This window comes from Neopsephotus bourkii, unplaced genomic scaffold (assembly GCF_033783945.1).
Source record: "Neopsephotus bourkii isolate Nb327-2 ecotype Australia unplaced genomic scaffold, CSIRO-AGI_Nbou_v1 NB_1655, whole genome shotgun sequence".
Classification (NCBI taxonomy): Eukaryota; Metazoa; Chordata; class Aves; order Psittaciformes; family Psittacidae; genus Neopsephotus; species Neopsephotus bourkii.
The window spans coordinates 8,536,544-8,555,459 of NW_026902129.1; the positions used below are offsets into that span (position 1 = coordinate 8,536,544).

At 45.4% G+C, this 18,916-nt stretch overlaps 2 protein-coding genes across 3 annotated transcripts in view; both read left to right on the forward strand.

Moving 5' to 3' along the window:
- Positions 1-1,681: 1,681 nt before the first annotated feature.
- TMPPE (transmembrane protein with metallophosphoesterase domain) lies at positions 1,682-5,805 on the forward strand. Of its 2 annotated transcripts, none has more exons than XM_061375008.1 (2): positions 1,682-1,801; positions 4,141-5,805. In XM_061375008.1, the coding sequence occupies exon 2, from the start codon at positions 4,230-4,232 to the stop codon at positions 5,544-5,546; it is 1,317 nt and encodes a 438-aa protein (XP_061230992.1). In that variant the 5' UTR covers positions 1,682-1,801; positions 4,141-4,229; the 3' UTR covers positions 5,547-5,805. The 2 variants fall into 2 exon arrangements, with proteins under 2 accessions (XP_061230992.1, XP_061230993.1); XM_061375009.1 differs by lacking the exon at positions 1,682-1,801 and adding an exon at positions 2,567-3,470.
- GLB1 (galactosidase beta 1) overlaps positions 1,692-18,916 on the forward strand; it is a 41,226-nt gene continuing 24,001 nt past the window's right edge. Inside the window, exons 1-4 of the mRNA XM_061375007.1 lie at positions 1,692-1,801; positions 12,958-13,127; positions 17,737-17,887; positions 18,255-18,315. Of these exons, the coding sequence (XP_061230991.1) occupies positions 1,748-1,801; positions 12,958-13,127; positions 17,737-17,887; positions 18,255-18,315 (436 nt within the window). The 5' untranslated portion in view covers positions 1,692-1,747. The remainder of the gene's footprint in view (positions 1,802-12,957; positions 13,128-17,736; positions 17,888-18,254; positions 18,316-18,916) is intronic.

The window sequence follows — 18,916 nt, forward strand, 5'->3', positions numbered from 1 at the left end:
ACATGGCTGCCTGCCAGTGGATCCATGGAAATACCCCTAATTCCAGCTAGTTTGTCCTTCAGTGTAATGCAGTCATTCCTCATTAGGAGAGCTGCATTAACTGCAGTATGGTAAAGGCATGCCCGTGGGTAAAGCCTCTCATGCAAAGGATCTTCATGTCTTTTGGTCTCTCCTTAATGAATCTGAGCCTTCACGTTCTGTATTTCAGTGACTTTAATTAGACTTAGCTTAATTCTCCCTAGAAGCAAAGTAATGTAACTTAAGCTACCCACGGCACACAGACACTTCCACTGTCCTAAGAGTCTCCAGAGCAGAACATGGGCAGCTGCTCATCCTGTTTGTCCTTTTTCTGCCACATCCCACTTATTCAGTGAGCGCAGCCGACACCACCACCATTTTTACCCCATTGGTGGGAACACAAGCAGGAGAACAGTGTGAACCTTACAAATCCTTTTGCCAGATTGGTTCCCTATTTGCAACCTTGCTCAGGGCTGTCCCCAGGTAATTAATGTTAAACCAAAGCAGAGATGATGGGCTCAGTTCTTGCAATACCAGCCTGGATCATGAAATAACCTGCCACTTCCCTCCAGCTCATGTCATTACAAAACTAAGCATCTGTTTGCCTTACAAATACACTGCTTTCATGCTCACCAAGAGAACTTGCAAGTGTAACACTTCTTTCTGGTTTGGTTTAAGTGGGAAAATGACAACTACCAGCATCTCTTCTGTGGCTTCATTTACCTTCCACATACTCACTTTTGAGCCCAGTTTGGGGTTGACTTTTAAGCTCCTCATTCAGTGTGTGTGCTAATGGCAGGGGCACATGCAGCTCCACATGCTGAGCTTAAACCCCATCAGATTCTGCAGAAATAGAACAGAACTGGGGGTTACAGCCTCTGCTGAGGCTGATCAAGAGGTTTCCTTTTCTCACAGTGAAAACCGCTCTGTGCTTGCACTAAATATATCTCTTAACATACCTGTTTTCCCCTAGCAGGGTAAAGGGAGGACATTCACCTCCCTCTGTCCAAACAGGCTCAGCAGCCCCGCAGCCACTCTGTCTGTGGCTGTGATCCAACGCCATAGGATCCCAGACTGGTTGGGGTTGGAAAGGACCTTAAGATCACCCAGTTCCAACCCCCTGCCATGGGCAGGGACACCTCACACTAAACCCACATCACCTAAGACTCCATATCCTCTATGAGGAGCATGCTTGCGCTCGGTGAGGTCGGTGCCTCTCACACACAAGCAAATCCCATTATCTAGGAACTTTCTATAGCTCAGAACACTCGAGACAAGCCTGCCCATGGCAGGTCCGCTCAGCTGCTCCTCGTTTCCCCAAGGCGAAGTAAAGCAAAGCACCTGGGTTACTCCTGGCCAGTAGGAGCTGCTCTCCCCTAAGGAGTCTCTCACCTTCAAGCAGGGACAAGATGACCCTGCAGAACATCATTCCCACCCGAAACACCTGCAAACGCTTTGCGCATCAAAAGCCTGGTTCTATCGATCTATAAATCACACCATTTCAGCCTCCAAAGCTCCTAGAACCTGCGTTTTGGCCCATGGCTGATAACCGCGGCAGGCCCATCTGCGGGCTGGGAGCGGGGCGGAGCGGAGCGGGCCCTGACGAGGCTTGTCGGGGCGGAGCGGAGCGGGGCCTGGCGGAGCGCTCGTTCCCCTCCGCCGACACCGCCTTATCCCGGGGCGCTGGGCTGAGGAGCGGCCGGTTCCTGGCTCCCCACCGCCGCCCGCCATGCTGCGGCTGCTGCTCCCCTTGGCCGGGCTGGCGGCCATCCTCCGGGCCGCGGTGAGTCCCTTGCCGCTTCCTCCGGGGGGTTCGGGGCGGCCCTGGGGGCTGCCGGGCGGACATGTCTGCCCGCGGGTGGGGGAGATAACGCGGTCCGTTTCGCATTAACCGGCTCCGGTGGTCGCGGCTGGTGTTACCCGCGGCCGGGCCTTGTCCCGTGAGGCCTGGGCCGCGCTGGGACCTCGCTGCCGGTGCTGAGGAGGGGCGGGCGGTGCGGCCTTCGCGTACCCCATGGGAAGCTGGCTGTGGTGTGGTGTGTGCAGGGAGAGGAGCCTGGCCTGCGCTGCCCTGGTTCCGCGGCCACGCTGCTGCTGTGGTGTGTGCAGTGGGTGCCATAGCAGGTGCCCGGGCACGTCTTCTGTCCCTGTATCTGCTATGGGAGCCTTGTCGCTGGTGGCTGGAGCTTGAAACCCAGCATCGATGTGCCCTTAACAGGGGCTGGGTAAGGCGCAGGTTGCCCAGAGAGGTGGTGGGTGAACCATCCCTGGAGACATCCCAGGCTGGATGTGGTTCTGGGCAACCTGATCTGGTTGAAGATGTCCCTGCTCATTGCAGGGGGTTGGACTGGATGAGCTTTGAGGGTCCCTTCCAACCCAAACCATTCCAGGGATTTGCTGCAGTGGGAGGTTGTAGAAGCAGACTGGGTTTTACAGGTCCCAAATGAGGATTATCCAAATTAAAATATATTGGGTTAATAAAACAATCCGAAAGAGCTCAGCCAAGGATTTGCCTTCCAACATCCCTGATATAGGAGCTTTATCAGCTGGAGTGTGAGGAGAGCAGCCACAGACAGTGGCTGGGATCAGGCTGTTCCCTTAAACAGCGTTTCTTATTGCTGTTGTCCAGACGGAATGTGGCCTGGTGTGTCGAGGAGCTGTGGGCTCAAACCAATAAGGCATTTCTTATGTTCTGATCTTCCTGCCTCCCCTGATTTGCTGCAGAGGCATGTGTGTAAAACAGAGTAGTTTTGTCCCAGCTGCAAGGGCTGATGATTCTCTATCACCCCCCAGCTCCCTGAGCAAGCACTGAGGGAAGGGGTCTTGTTAAAACTTGGTCTAGTCCTCAAAGTACAGCAGGGTCCTGTCATCACAGAGGTGCTGATGTGCTTTGAAATGAGCTTGGGGAAGTGCGTGCTGCAGGTAAGCAACCTGGCAAACTGGGTTTGTAGACTAAGGGGCTCAAGCTTGCTGCAGGGCACCACAGGGCTGCTTTTGTGCCCTAGTTCTGAGGTATTTCTGGCTGTTAAGATGACTAGAGAAAGAGAAAGCGAAGTGTGGGCTGGGAGAGAGGAAGGGCTTTGAAAGCGTGTGTATGCTGCTGCATGGCTTTAAATAAGGCACTTTGTCATCTCAGCCTTGTCTCTACCATATATTATGAAAGAGCAGTAGGTTTATTTTAACTAGAAATGTGCAGACTTTAGCAGAACCCCTATGAACTCTGTGCAAAATACAGGGCAAACAGGGAATTACGGTGGGATTCAAACATAACTGGTGCTTGCTTATTTACTTTCAGTCTGAACCAGTGATGTGTTAGACTTAGTGCTCCCTTCTGCAGGAGCAGTGTGTGATGTTTTAGTCCCTTTTCAACATAATTGCATCTGTTAGACAAGGATACGCATGAGTAGCTGTTGAGCCTTGGGAGTTGTATGTGTAGTGGAAGTGAGCAGGAGGTGAGTAGCCAAGCACAGTGTGGTTTCACTGGTCCTACTGATTCTGAGGGCTTTGGGGAAATGCTATTCACAGCTGGAGGCAAAGATACCTGTGGATGATGCATCTCCTAGATATTCTGGTCCCGTAGTTGCATCTGATGCTGTTCCAGTAAGGATTTCATTGCTCCTGCAGCAGGCGTTAGTAGAATCCCTTGCATTCAGTGAGGATGATGTGGGGTGATACCTGCTTTTGAGATGGAGCTGGCTGCTTGGGCAGAGCAGAAAATGTGTGTGTGTGAAGTTAACAACAGAGCATCTTAGTCCCAGAGCATGTGTGAGGCTTACAAATGCTGTGATGATTGTTCCCAGACTTGTTGCATCACTGTTGTGATCTGCTGCTATCTACTATAAGGAAGTCTTAATGAGGAAGGAGTGTATTAAAAAGTAAAAAGGGGTAGAAGGAGTAATTGAGGGAGGCAGACAGAGAGCTTGAAAGGGGACTGCCAGAGTCCAGTGTTTTCAGTTGTCTGATTTATTCCACACCAGGAAGTCTCCTCTCTGTCTCTATGATAGTGATTCTGCATGACCCAGTCTCTCGTACACATACAGAGTAACAGTCCTTCGTTGCAGGCTGGGAAAAAGGGAATGTCTGTGCTGTTTTAAATGGGCTGATACTGGTTCCTGGTTGCAGGCTTTGTTGACCCAAGGCATCCCTTCATAACCACATTATTGCCTGCTGGAGACTCCTGCAGAACAAAAGGGACCGGTTGGGAAGCCAAGATGATCTCCTTCAAGCAAGCATCCCTTGAAGCAAAGGCTGCAGTGGCTGCAGGAGTGGTTTTCCTCTCCATGATGCTGTCGCGGAGTTACCTGTCAGAGAAGCTTGACCTCAGGATGCGGCGCTGGCTCCTGAGGCTGCAGATGGCACTGTTTGCTAATGCACTCATGTTGATAGGATCTCTTCACGTGTGGAGAAGTGTAGTTACCACCTTCTCCAGGGCTTCGTTTGCCAGCTCGTTCTGTTTCATGCCCTGGAAAATAGCTGTGTTCATGTTTCTGGCTCTGGCTCATTCAAGCTTCTTCACGATGCTGTTTCTTGTTGCAGAAGAGCCCTATTTATTTTCTTTAGCTGCCTACACTTGCCTGGGGGCCTATATTATTCTGATGTTCTTCCTTTTCACTCTAGGCTCTGTAGAGCAGGCTTACAAGTTGTTAACTGGGAAGGGCACTAAGGCAGGCCCTGGCCACAAGAACAGACCAGCAATGAAACCAGTCTTGGCAGTGCTGCTGACTCTTGTGCTGACTCTTGTGGGGCTGTTAAATGCCTCCCAGCCTCCTGCTGTGAATTCGGTGGAGGTTCCAGTTCACAAGCTGTCCTCAACAATGAATAACCTGAAAGTGGTGTTGCTTTCAGATATCCATCTGGGGCCTACAGTTGGGAAGACCAAGCTCGCCATGATTGTGAGGATGGTTAAGGCTTTAAAACCAGATATCACTGTGATTGTTGGGGACCTGACTGACTCTGAGGCAGAGATCCTCCGACCTGCTGTTGAGCCTCTTGGAGAACTTGCCTCTCCTCTGGGGACTTACTTTGTGACAGGAAACCATGAGTACTACACATCAGATGTTAGCAACTGGTTTGAGCTGTTAAAATCATTTAACATTCGACCGCTGCATAATGAGAATGTGAAGATTGTTTCACCACGGAGCACTGAGGACTGGTTCTGTCTGGCTGGCGTTGATGATATTGAAGCAGATGCCTTGCACTACTCGGGACATGGCATGGATTTAAAGCAAGCCCTGGAAGGCTGTAGCAGTGAGCATGCAATAGTGCTGTTAGCTCATCAGCCTGTTGCTGCCAAGTGGGCCCTTCGGGAGAGACCAGACATCAACTTAATTCTCTCTGGCCATACTCATGGAGGGCAGATTTTCCCGCTAAATGCTGGAGCTTATTTGCTGAATCCATTCTTTGTTGGCTTATATAAAGTTGGGCAGAACACCTTTGTGTATGTCAGCCCGGGGACGATGTACTTTGGAATACCCATGAGGCTGGGCAGCAGAGCTGAAATAACAGAGATAATTCTCCGTTCTCCTTGAGGAGTTTTCCATTTGACAGACTTGGACCATCCTTTTTGGTCAGTATCTTGGCTCTTTTGCTCTGGAAGCCCACCCTGTTTCAGGGAAGCTGCAGAAGATACGTTGGGGTGGACTTCAGCAGGTTCTGTTAAGTGTGAGCAGAAAACACCAAATGTATGTTGAGCCTACAAAACAAATGGGGGCATTTTAAAATACTGAGGAAATTAATTTTTGTCTTTATTATTATTATTGAGGTTCTGCATTTAAAGATAGCACTGATGTGACAGACAATATGTCCTGTGCATGTTCAGCATTATCTGTGTCATGCAGCTGCTTCATGTTCCATCGTTATCCCGCTGTTGGTTATCCATCAGGAGCTGCCTTCTGCAGCCTGAGGCAGGTGAAGTTCTCATCTCTTGCAGTGAAATCATTTGTGCATGTTTTGCAGAAGCGATTGAAGAGTATCCACAAAGTCTGTAAACTCAAGAAGCCTTTTACTAGGAACGTTCTGGGAAGGGAATGTCTGCAGCATGCACTAGGGCTTCCAGTCTGTGTTGTTACCAGTACTGTAAGTTGCCATGCATCAGTCCTTGAAATCCATATTTTCTAGTTCTAAAACTGGGGAGACTGATACCAAGGGTGAAGCAGATGTGTTTCTGCAGGCATTTCCCCCCAGAATAACTGGGCATCTGATCATTACTCACTGAAAACAGCTCTCATAAAAGCAAATAAGAGAAAAGACTTGGAATCGCCAAACTTCTCTTGCTGTCTGTGCATACAGGACCTCCTATATAAAGCAGAGAATCCAAAGCTGAAATAGTCTCTTTTCATTCTGCACGTTTTTGCTGATGCTCAATTGATCTTCTGTGATTTTTCTCCTAACAAGAGTAAGGAGGTGCTGTTTGAAAACAATGCAGATGGATTAATGCTTGAATTTTGCTTGAGGTTTTAATATTTCAAGTAAATGGTGCCCTATTTGAGAATACTGAACTCTGCAGCAGGTGACTTCTCCTTAGCAGCATTTGTTTATCAATGTCCTGGTTGTCTGGTAGGCACATAGCAGAGCAACTGCTACAGAAAAATGAGGGATGGAGATCTTCTGTCTGTCTTTCCAAGAAGCTCTTAACAGAAATCTGTATAATTCTGAGCATATAATTCCATGCAATTCTTGCTTTTTTATCTCTGTTTTCGTATAAGAAAGCCATGATGTAAATTCATGTGTGTATCATCCGGGATGATGAAGCAGTTGACTTGTGCGCATCTTCCTCTCTTTTACCCTTCAACCCTGGTGTTGCTGTATGAAAACTATGAACAGTGCAAGTCTGGGAATCCTGCCTCGGAGGTCTGTAGCTGCAGGATGTCCCTTGCTTTGCCCTTCTGCCCAGCAGTACCTGGGTTCTTCTCAAGCATAGCCACGTAGCATGGGGCAAAAGAGATAGGTGCTTACACAGGAGACTGAGGATGGCAAGACCAGGTGGTGTTCAGTCTTTTCCTGCTTTCCTTGTGATCCTGAACCAGACACACTGCTGGTTTGTTCTTCAGCTGCTGTTGTCCTTTTGCAGGAGGAATGTGGGGTGTATTTGAACAGTGCCACAGGCTTTGGGAAGTTGAGCTTTTCTGTCTGTGACATTTCAGTTTCACTTCATCCACTGCCTTCAGACACCCCTGCCCTGGCAGAGCTTCTGACTGCTAAGCTGGTTTTGTATCCTCTTCCTCTCTTCAAAAGCTTTCATTTTTACTACAGGAATAATGAGAAATAGGGCAAGTGTGTCATGTGCTGGAAGGTTGGTGCAAGACTTGGAGGAGTCAATGAAAACTGAGCACCTCATTAGCCAGGCTCCTTACTTGCTGGACTAGATAATTATTGTTCCCCAGCACTTATGACTTTATGAACTTCTTTATGCTTGTGCAACAATATCTGCTTAATTATCCTGAAGTTTACACATGTATTTAATGCTACCCATATGGGATCCAGCTGAGGTTCTCTCCCATCAGTAGTGTAGTGTCAAAGGGTCTTATGTGGAGAGAATCTTGATAGCCTGTAACCCTCTCTTGTCACCATGCCTTCAGTTAAAAGCAGTATTCTGGGCTTAGTAGTGCAGAGGATTCACTCTAGGCCAGTGGTCCAGGAGGATAGCTTGTCACTTGTTAGGCTGAGGGTTAAGCTTTAACACAGTAAACAGTTACGTATTTATTAGATGGAATACATTTTTAAGCAAGTTTCTTCATCAGGATGCTTTTGTGGGACTGGTTTTAGGCAGTACTAGGTTCCCAGTGAGCTGCAAGTATTATTTTTCTCTTCTCTATCCTTGTTACTTCTCTCTTCACTCTGTCCCACTGTGTGCAAAAAACCTAGCTGAAGTGGGCCTTCCATCACAGGGGTGCATAGATGCCTTCTTGGTTACTTTGTCTGTGCATCTCTTAGAAGATCTCTGTGTATCCTTTCAGGATCAGATGTGCATCCTTTTAGGAGTGGTCATATTATCATTTCATGAATCTGTTGAGTACTGCCAGTGGAATTTAGTTCTTCTGTGTTAGTTTCTTTCATTCTCTCCCTCTGAAACCTTGATGGTTATCACTTCACGTGGCTTCTTTCTGTGCCAAAACACTTCAAAGCCTTTTCCTGATTTGCCTTTTTCTTTTTTAAGCAGGGGTGGAAAGGATTCTAGATCAACTTTGGTTTTGATAGTAAGAAGAATTAACCTCTTGTGAAATCTGACAGCAATCCCTCATTATCCTTCAAGGCTTTCTCCATACTTCTCCCCATTTGACTTGAATATTCACCATGCAGACCTATGTTCAGTATTCCAGATGGGAAGAAAATTGCTGTGCTGCTTTTTTGTTTGTAATGATGTTTTATTTGGTGTGTATGGAATGTATTTGATTTAGAGAACTTAAATGAATATATATTTCTTCCTAAAATGGCCAGTTGAGGGGTTGGGAAGAAGTTAATCACTGTAAGAATAATACCAGACTAGAACAGTATTATCACTCTGTGGAAGTTATATTTATTACATTAAATAATCAGTATAGAGTGGATTTGAAAATATGTAAATTGTGGTATAACAAATGCTTTAAATGTTGGGATTTAATAAAACTTGATTTGCTTATTAAGAAAGATGCCTCTGAGGACCTTTTCTTTTGTACCAGTATTTACTGTTAGCAGTTCATGGTGAATTGTTCTAACACACTAGTTCTGCTTGCCAACGGAAAGGTGCTGACGATAGATGCGAGTAGTTTAGGGAAGTCTTGCACCAGCACTGTGGGGCATGGTGGGAAGTGGGAAAGGTAAGGCCACTTAAATTTGCCTCATGCCTCTCCTAGAGGGAAGAAGTGCAGTTTGAAGAGATGAGGATGTGATGTAGAGAAATGGAACGCTGCAAGGGCACAGAAAAGATGATGAGAGGACTTTTGGGGAAGGAGCAGAAGAAAATGAGTGGTTTGTGTTTATCAGTTTTGATACTTGAGCTTTAGGATAAAGTAAGGGGTGTTCTATGGTTGAATGGTCTCCATAAGAGATGCTAGACTTACTCGTGGGTGGAAGGGCTCATTGAAGATTTGTATCCACATTTGTTTGCTTTCCAAGTAGGGAAAAACCCCATGTTTTGTAAATCTGGAGTTAAATAGTTTTGCATGCTGAAGCTATTCATTTTTTTCCTATGGTGAGGGGCATACACATCCTAAAATGTTCAAAGAATATTAAGGCTGCACAAATAAGTTCTTATTTGATTTAAGGTAGAACAAATCCTGTAGTTCCTTTCCACGTGTGTATGTTCTGAGCATGTAAGATACAACATTATACCATTGCCTCCAAGGGTCTGGATTTTCAGCTGGGCATTAGTGTGATGTGGCACGAATGACCTGGCATCCTAAAGTGCGCACTGAGTTTGTGTCTGTTGCATGTGCTAACTGGCCTAGCAGACCTGCTACCCCATCTTCTAGGGAGAAGGAGTGGGAATGAATTCCATGCATATTGATAATGGTGAGTACACAGCATTAACAGAGCCAGGCATAGATTCATGATGAGAACAGCTTTGGTTGTAAGCCCTGGTCTGCAAGCAACGGCTGGAGTCATGCACTGGCAATAAAAGGATGTTGAGTAAGTGAATGTGAAGGGATGTTTGTTACAATGGGCAATAAATGAGATGAGTGAGAGAAGGTGTTCTGGAAGCTTCCTCCTTCTCCTCACCCCTGTAATACTACTGTAGCAGGTAGTGTATGTGTAAGAAACGTGATGTACAGTTACAATCACAGCTTTAAAAGTGTGGCTTCTAAAGGGCAACTGGTTCAGTGATGATAAACATAACTAATACCTTCTTCTCATAGTTTTATGACAAGTCTTATTTCTCTGCCAGAGGTGTGTTTCCCCTGAGGGTGTTGATTCAGTGTTCATAATCTCCCAACAGTTACCTGCTATGAATGGCACAGTGTCTTTTCCATAGGCCTCTGTAGTTAGACTGAATGAGGGGGCTAAAATCCTCTTTCAGAGGGAAACAGCAGAGACTTATTTTTGACTCTCCTCCTTTATTTCCAAGGATAATGGCCTTTCAATGTGCTTTTTCCTTAATGCTGCTTTATTTCTTTTAACAGCGTTGCAGAATTGTGTTGCTGTACCTGAGTTGTGCATTTCATTTAGTCCTGATCATTTTGAAGCTCTCAGTTCTGCACTAATGCTGTGATTTGGTGCAGTGCCCTAGAGTAAAAACCATGCTTGGTGAAACATCTGCTTGGTGTTCCTAAGGGTGAATGGTTTCCTTTGGGGATATGCACAGTACAATCCCATCCTAGTATGGCATGCTCAGGAATCGAGAAGCAGGTTATAAATTAAAGGTCAGCAAAGCAATCAGATGTATTTGAATTGAAAGGAAAGTAAGCAGATGGTACCTACCTGTGCCTCCTCTGCAGTGGTGATTTACTTGGGGTTTAACAGTCTGGAGTTACTACAACAGCATAATTTCCCACGAAGAATCCCAGCCTTTGAGTTGTTCCAGAGCAGTTGGCTGGTATTTCTCAGCTCTGTGAGGTCCTGATTTTGTGGAGACGTGGAACATCCATGCCTTTGAGTAAAGATTTATTTCAACCTTCATGGAACTCTGTGTTAATATTAAAATGGGTCTGTGTTTGTGGGATCAGGGGTGTAAAACCTTCTGCTGTGCAATACTTGTCAGTCCCTTGCAGTTCTTCCCTGTGAGGGTGCTGAGGCGCTGGCACAGGGTGCCCAGAGAAGCTGTGGTTGCCCCATTGCTGGCAGTGTTCAAGGACAGGTTGGACACAGGGGCTTGGAGCAACCTGGTCTGGTGTGAGGTGTCCCTGCCCATGGCAGGGGTTGGAACTGGATGAGCTTTAAGGCCCTTTCCAACCCAGACCAGTCTGGGATTCTCGTTTCCCTGCCAGTTTAGGACTATATCTTACATCTGCTGTTATATATCCACCATAGAGACAATTTCACTTGCTCACTGTAGGCAGGGCGGAATGCTTTGGGCTGCTATATGCATCTAAGATCTTATTTTAGGTTTTCTGTGAAGAAATGCCTTTGTCACAGTTGCAACCCACTGTAGTCTTCCTCCTCCTTGGAGTTTGTAGTGTTCAAGTGTTTGTAGAGTGTTATCTCACTCAATGGCTCTGTTTAACAGCAGTCTAGGGATAGGCATGTTTGCTCAGCAGTTTCATCCTCCAGCTCTCAAGGAAGCTTTCTTTGTTCTTGGTGTTGTGCCCAGTAGTTTATATTCTTGTTCTTTTGGCCTGTGACACATTGCACTGGCTCCTTTTTGCTGTTGTGTTGCACCAAGGATATGCTCTCAGCAGTTGCACCCAATTGTTGGCCAGGAGTTTCTGTCCTGGCAGCTTGCAACTTTACATGCCTGCGGTATTCCACTTTTTCCATTGCCTTCTGCTTTTCCTGTAGTTATCCCTTCTATTGTAGCAAAGTGGTTCACCACTTAAAGAAGTGGTTTCATGGGAAGGTTCTTCAAAACTGTGTGGTCTGTGGGTCTCTACTTAACCTTTGGGCAGATTTCTTCTGGTGGCGGATGCTCTCGTGTAGTGGGGATCACCCGGGGTTATATGATGGCCTACCTTTCCCTTGCCTTTCAATTTCATTGCTTTTATTTCATATAATCCATTTCCTAATTGCTAAGCCTTATTTTCCATATGGGACATACCAAGGTGTATCATTTCAAGAGCAAGGCCAGTGTCCTTCAATAGCTTTAAATTTACACTAGTGAAAGGTGTGCTTCACTTGAACTAGTATAACCTTAACTTCTAGTGAATCATGAGGTTTGTTGGGCTGACTTCTGACTTACTTTCTGAATAGGTACAGAGTGCTAACTGATTACATTTGCTGTCTCATTTTACTTTGTAAATTCCCACTGATCTTTCCTTGCTCAATAATGAATCTGATGCTAAGTCATCGAACATGAAGAAAAAACCCAACTACTCATGGTTCACGGAGGTCAAATGTAGTACTGGGATGCCAAAGACATATGCAAGATGTGAGAGGTTAAGGTTTGTTTAAATAAAATTCAGATTAATAAAGTTAAAGGTTCTTAAAAGACACAGGGCCAGGCACTTAGCAAAAGGCCTTCTGATTTCCCTTGTTTTTAAAAGCAAGGGAAGTACTGCTGTGGTCATAGTAATTTGTATCTTACTAAGATCTTCATCTCACTTGAGGAGTAATCTGAATCTTACTAATATCTTCATCTCACTTGAGGAGTAATCCCATACTTTTGAAGTGAAGGTGGGTTTTTTGTGGCTATAAAGTGCAGATTCTTGCTTTCAGTATGCCTGCTTCTTTTTGAAGTCCCTGGTTTGGCAAAGGCTGGAAGGCATTTAAAGTAGGACTTCCTCCACAAATTACTTATTTTTAATGACTTCAATGTCTGCACTTTGCCAGACTGATCCATCAAACCTTTTTATACTCACTGAAGCTAAGCTTTCAAACATGTTTTTCAGACATGGAGCATTTAGAATGGGTTATTTGTTCCTCAAAAGCTCCAGCTTGCTTTTGCTCCTAGACTTGAGCATGACATGAAGTTGGAATTTGGGCTGTGTTTTCCAGCAGTTTGGTAAGCTAAACCCTTCAGTGCAAATGCTGGCATTCACCAAATCTCTCCTAAGTAATTCCTTATCCTTTGCACTGGTTTAAGTGACTGCAAAATGTATCACTGTAGAGAAGTAATACTCTATACTCATTAAAAGTGGAGAATACATATGGCATATTTTAGTGTAGTAGAATAGTGAGTAATTGGCAGATGTACTGTAGTCCTTTGGTGTGTTAGGCTTTATGTAGCTAGAGGAGAGCCATTCACCATCAGTTAGGTTAACACTGTTGTGCCTTCTACTGTGGACATCCTACAGATGTTGCATAGGCTGTTCTCCATGTCTTTCAATGCAGAAAAAGATTATATTGTATATTATCTCTTTTGGTACGCAGAGCATACCCCCAAGGAGTTTTGGGATTGATTATGACTGCAACTGCTTTGTCAAGGATGGGAGACCTTTCCGTTACATCTCGGGCAGCATTCACTACTCACGGGTGCCCCAGTACTATTGGAAAGACCGTCTGTTGAAGATGAAGATGGCAGGACTTGATGCCATTCAAACGTAAGTAGCTGTTGACTTTCAAAGTGATTTGTAGTCCTGGGACGTTTTATGAGTAGTAGTGAAGTGGAATGCTGCCGTTGTTACATGGTTTATTGGGTTGTAAGTCACAGGTTGTGCTTTAAGAAAGCTCTGAAGTGAAGGCTGGTAGAGGATTACCTCTAACAGCATAGGCTGGGACAGTTGGGCAGGTTAGAGCTACCAGTCCGCTTTTCCCTACTGATAGGTAACACCTCTTGCTTCACAACCCAGGGTGCAAATATGACCTGAAATAAGTTGTTGGACTGTGAACTTTGACAACTACAAAGCAGTTGTATGTTGTGGTGGGTTGACCCTGGCTGGACACCAGGTGCACACCAAAACCACTCTATTGCTTCCCCTCCTCAGCTGGACGTGAGAGAAAACATATAACACAAGGCTGGTGAGTTGAGATAAAGACAGGAAGAGATCTGTCACAAGCAAAACAGACATTATTACCAACCAAATCTGAGTTGAGTAATGAGAAATAAAGTCATATCTGAAAACACCTTCCCCACACCCTTTCTTCTTCCTGGGCTCAACTTTGCTTCTGAATTCTCTACCTCCTACCCCACAGTGGCTTAGGGAGATGGGGAATGGGGCTTGTGGTCAGTTCATCACACATTGTCTCTGCTGCTCCTTCCTCCTCAGGGAGGATGTCTCACACTCTTCTGCTCCAGCATGGGGTTCCTCCCATGGGAAACAGTTCTCCATGAATTTCACCAGTCTGAGTCCTTCCCAGGGGCTGTAATTCTTCATGAGCTGCTCCAGTGTGGGTCTCTTCCATGGGGTGCATCCTTCAGGAACAGACTGCTCCAGTGCGGGTCCCTTCCATGGGGTGCATCCTTCAGGAACAGACTGCTCCAGTATGGGTCCCTTCCATGGGGTGCATCCTTCAGGAACAGACTGCTCCAGTGCGGGTCCCTTCCATGGGGTGCATCCTTCAGGAACAGACTGCTCCAGTGCGGGTCCCTTCCATGGGGTGCATCCTTCAGGAACAGACTGCTCCAGTGCGGGTCCCTTCCATGGGGTGCACCCTTCAGGACCGAGCTCCTTCAGTGTTTGTTCCCCATGGATTACAACTCCTGCAGCAAACCCAATATATATGTGCTCTGCATTGTAATCTGTGGAAGGGAGAAAAGGGGAGAGGAGCCAGTAACATCTGAATACAGCCTAATATCCCCCTGAAGCCTTGAAAATACTATCAAAGGCTGCAGTAATATTTCAAGCTGCTTCACCAGCAGTGGTTAAACTTAGAAGAGTAGTTGGGAACTAGGTGTTTAAACAGCTTTCATTTGCAGGTACCAAAACTCTTCTTTGTCTTTCCTATCTGGTTGTGTACTTAGTACAACAGCTAAGGCACAGATTAAACGACAACATGCAGCTTACCCTTGTATTTGCCAAGCTTCCTTGACAAGGGAAGAGGAGCAGTATTAAAATGTAAGGCACAGCCTTTTCAAGCAACGATTGTAATTCCCAAACACATTGGTTTTTCTCTCCTAAATCATTCCAAGGCTTATTGCTTCTCTTTGAAAGAGCTGCTTGCATGCTATGGAGTACCAGACAGTGTTGGCTCAGCAAGTCTTGGACCATCTTTCCTTTCTTTCCCTTCCCTTGAGGGTTTTCTGTGTTGGGGTGGCTTTTTCATGTGTTAACCCTCTTCCCTGTCTTGTGATGATGGAATGACTGTTTGGTGGGTGTGTTTTGGGGTGGTTTCTGGCTTTTTCTAATAGAGCAAGTTCTGTTTTCCCTCGCATCAAGTAAGAGCAATGGAATCGACACACTTGCTCAGGAGATGGAATTGCCCATGTAATTGCTTTTTGCTTCAATAAAAGTAATCTCAAATGGGCTTGAAAACGATACTTTTTGACGTCTGGCTTGGAAGATCAGGGTCCTGATAGTGGCTCTGTGACTCTTATAGTCTGTAGTGTCTCATATTTCCCTTATGTCTCTGATTTATTTTCCTCTTCCTTACAAACCCCATATATCTTCAGTGTCTTCTGTTCACTTCCAGCTTTTTCAACCAGTCCCTTCCTTTTTCCTTTGAAATTGCTTGTTCATGTCTCTGCTGTATCACTGGTCTTTTGGGATCCTCCCTGTTCACCCTGTCACCGTTGTTTAACAGCAAAGTTGCGGCAGGGCTTTGGGTAGTTCCCCCCTCACCCTTGCTTCCTTCTGCCTTTATAACCTTGCTAACAAAGTTGTGGGTTTTCCTTCTTCAATTTGTCTTTTTTCACCTGTTGAGATCTCTTGCTCTGTGCTTTACTGTTTCCCATTACTGTCCTTCCACTGTGCAGGAAGGAGTGCAAATTGCCTTGTGTTGCTGGTGTCAACCTGCTGTACATTGGTCTTGGACGGTTTGTTTCTGATACAGCTATCAACTGTTGCTCTGTAGTTACATGACCTGTGGCTTTAGATGCTGTTGCTAAATCACTGGTGACAGATAACAGGTTTTTACATGCCTTCCTGCTCTCGGTTATTTGAGGTAAAGCAGTATTTGTTTCATGTTGCCCCAAACATAAACTGCCCTGTGATTTTGTGTGGTTTTGGTAAAAATGGAGATCAGTCTAGGTGGTTATTTAGTTGTGTGCTTGTTTCCTTTTATGTCCTGGATCAATAAACCTATTAGCAAGGAACTGAGATACCAGTTGTGTGAAGTTGTTGTGCAAAGGGCAGCAGCACTGCCAGACTTTCTGGCTGAATGTGGTATTTGGACTTTCAGCCTTGGGGCCACCTCTGAAGGCTGTGGCTTTGTTGCTTGTGGCTTTTCCTGTTAGATAGGGTAAGGTCTTGGTGTAATCCGAAGTATGCAAGCCTTGTTCTTATCAAGGTGGTCCCAGTGAGGCTTCACCACTTCAAAGTAAACATGATCCTTTTATTACAGGATTGTGCTCCTAAATTAAATGCCTTGTAGTGAAAAGCAAGCCAGACTTGCTCTCCTTCCTGTTCTGCTCGATGCCTTGATGCATGATTCAGCTGATGTGTGAGTCAGCACACAGCTTATCTGGGACTCTTGGATGGGTGAAGTCAGTATATGTCCATAACCCTCTGCACCAGGAAACGCAGAATCATAGGAAAGTTCGGGTTGGAAAGGACCTTAAGCTCATCCAGTTCCAACCCCCTGCCATGGACAGGGACACCTCACACCAGACCAGGTTGCTCCAAGCCCCTGTGTCCAACCTGGCCTTGAACACTGCCAGGGATGGGGCAGCCACAGCTTCTCTGGGCACCCTGTGCCAGCGCCTCAGCACCCTCACAGGGAAGAACTTCTGCCTTAGATCTAACCTGAACTTCCCCTGTTTCAGTTTGAACCCATCACCCCTTGTCCTATCACTACAGTCCCTGATGAAGAGTCCCTCTCCAGCATCCTTGTAGCCCCCTTCAGACACTGGAAGCTGCTCTGAGGTCTCCACGCAGCTTCTCTTCTCCAGGCTGAACAGCCCCAATGTTCTCAGCCTGTCTCCATACAGGAGGTGCTCCAGCCCGTGAGCATCCCCATGGCCTCCTCTGGACTTGCTCCAGCAGCTCCATGTCCTTCTTAAGCAAGAACAGAATATGAGTAGACAGGCGAGAGGAAACATGATCTTACATTAAAGCTATAAATATATCTAAGGCCTAAATCTTCAAATAGCAGGTTGAAATTTGATGTTGTAGTTGGTGTAACATCCCACAAGATGGTGGGTATTGTCCTTGGAGCTCCAGTCCTGACCACAGCAGGTAGCATGCCGAGGCATCTGGTCACACAAGGGTACTTGCCCTCATTTTCAGTTCCTGAACATCTGGAATATCAAAAGACATCTGGAAAATGCTGAAAGTCAGTGGTTGGTTTAGGGTTTGTGGGTATTTCAGCATGAAGATACGTAATTAACCACTAGATGGGGCTAAATATATACAGGATTAAATGAGAGAGGAAAATGACACGGAAGAAAATGAAGTTTATAGGATAAAGCTTACAAATTGTATGTAAATGGTGAGTAAATGCTATTACTCAAATACAGAAATACCATGTTTGAAGTTTTTGGAAGGAATGTGTCATTCCTTTGTAAATTCATTATTCTGTAGCTAAAACAGTACAGTATTAACAACTGCCTGTAAATTTGTACAATGTTGTATAGGAATTATACTTGCTAATAATAACAATTTCAAAGTAAAATGATTTAGTTTGAGGCCGTTCCTAGCTGTAGACAATAGACTGGGGGACAATATACAGGAGGTGCTCCAGCCCCTGAGCATCCCCATGGCCTCCTCTGGGCTTGCTCCAACAGCTCCATGTCCTTCTTATGTTGAGGACATCAGAACTGCACACAGTGCTGCAAGCGGAGTCTCACAAGAGCCAGAGCAGAGGGCAGGATCACCTCCTTTGGCCTGCTGCTTATGCTGGCATACTGCGAAGTACTAAGCCTTGTTTCAGTATTAACACTTTCTGCCATCTGAAGTACCTCACAGAAGAAAGGGCTTGGGGATATTCTTGTATTTTACTATTCTGAAGACCAAGCCAGCATTACAGATGTGAGGTGTGTGGCCCAGGCAGTAGTTATTCAGAGTTCTGGTTAAGCCTCAGTTTCCTAATGGAAGGTGATCTTCTCTTTTATAGGTATGTGCCATGGAACTACCACGAAACCCAGCTGGGCGTGTATGATTTTTCTGGTGACAAAGATCTAGAGTATTTCCTGCAGCTTGCTAATGACACTGGTTTGCTGGTTATCCTGAGAGCTGGACCTTACATCTGTGCAGAATGGGACATGGTACAGCCTTCTGTAACAGTTATCTCATTTCATGAGTAAATCTAATGCAAGTATTTCTATCTTAAGTAAGCAGTCACGTTTGGCATAGTGTATTAAAATCATAGAATCATAGAATAGTTAGGGTTGGAAAGGACCTTAAGATCATCAAGTTCCAACCCCCCTGCCATGGGCAGGGACACGTCATCCATGCATACAAGTGACTTCTTCCAACATAAGCTTACTTTGTGTTTGTTTTTTGATTGGGAGCTATTACTTACTTGTTGAAAATCAATTTTCAGGTGTATGTTTTGATAAAAGGCAAAATTCTTCTTACATTTCCTAAAAGGAAAAAAAAAGCCCACTGATGTGATTCCCTTTCTTTTCCCAGGGAGGTCTTCCTGCATGGCTGTTGGAGAAGAAATCTATTGTCCTCAGGTCTTCTGATTCAGGTAAAGGCATCAAAATAAGACTAGCAAAAATACACTTTAGCAGCAAGGTGACTTACTGTTTGGGGCTGTTGTTAGGCAATTGATATTTCAGCTTAAGGCATCTTGTTACTGAAATGTGCAATACTTGTAATTAGAAATGTGTGGTCAGAAGTATATGGAATGAACGAAGTAGGGTAGAGAGTTTCTATGGTATTGACAGCCTTCATGAAAACTGATGCCAAGAGGGAAATCATTGTCACCACTGAGGAAAAGGCAGGTAGCCCTCAGCATTGAGGTCTTTAGTTTTACAACAGCCAGCTGGTCTGGCTCTCATGGACATGGAGGGATTGAGATGAGGTAGGAGATTAACATGGTTGTTAGAGTGCGTATTGGGGGACAAAGATACATATCGTATCTGGTTTCAGTTCTGCTTGTGGTGGGGTAAGTTATCTATTTAAAGAACACAGTACACATAGCAGCATGCATTTTGCTGTTGAAATGTATTAGGACAACCTGTGTGAGATGTACCGAAGCCTCTCTGGTGGTGTTCTAAGTTCATCTGTTTTATTTTGTCACTAATGGTACTGGGAGTTGCCATGTGTGAGCAGGTATAAGAGCACAT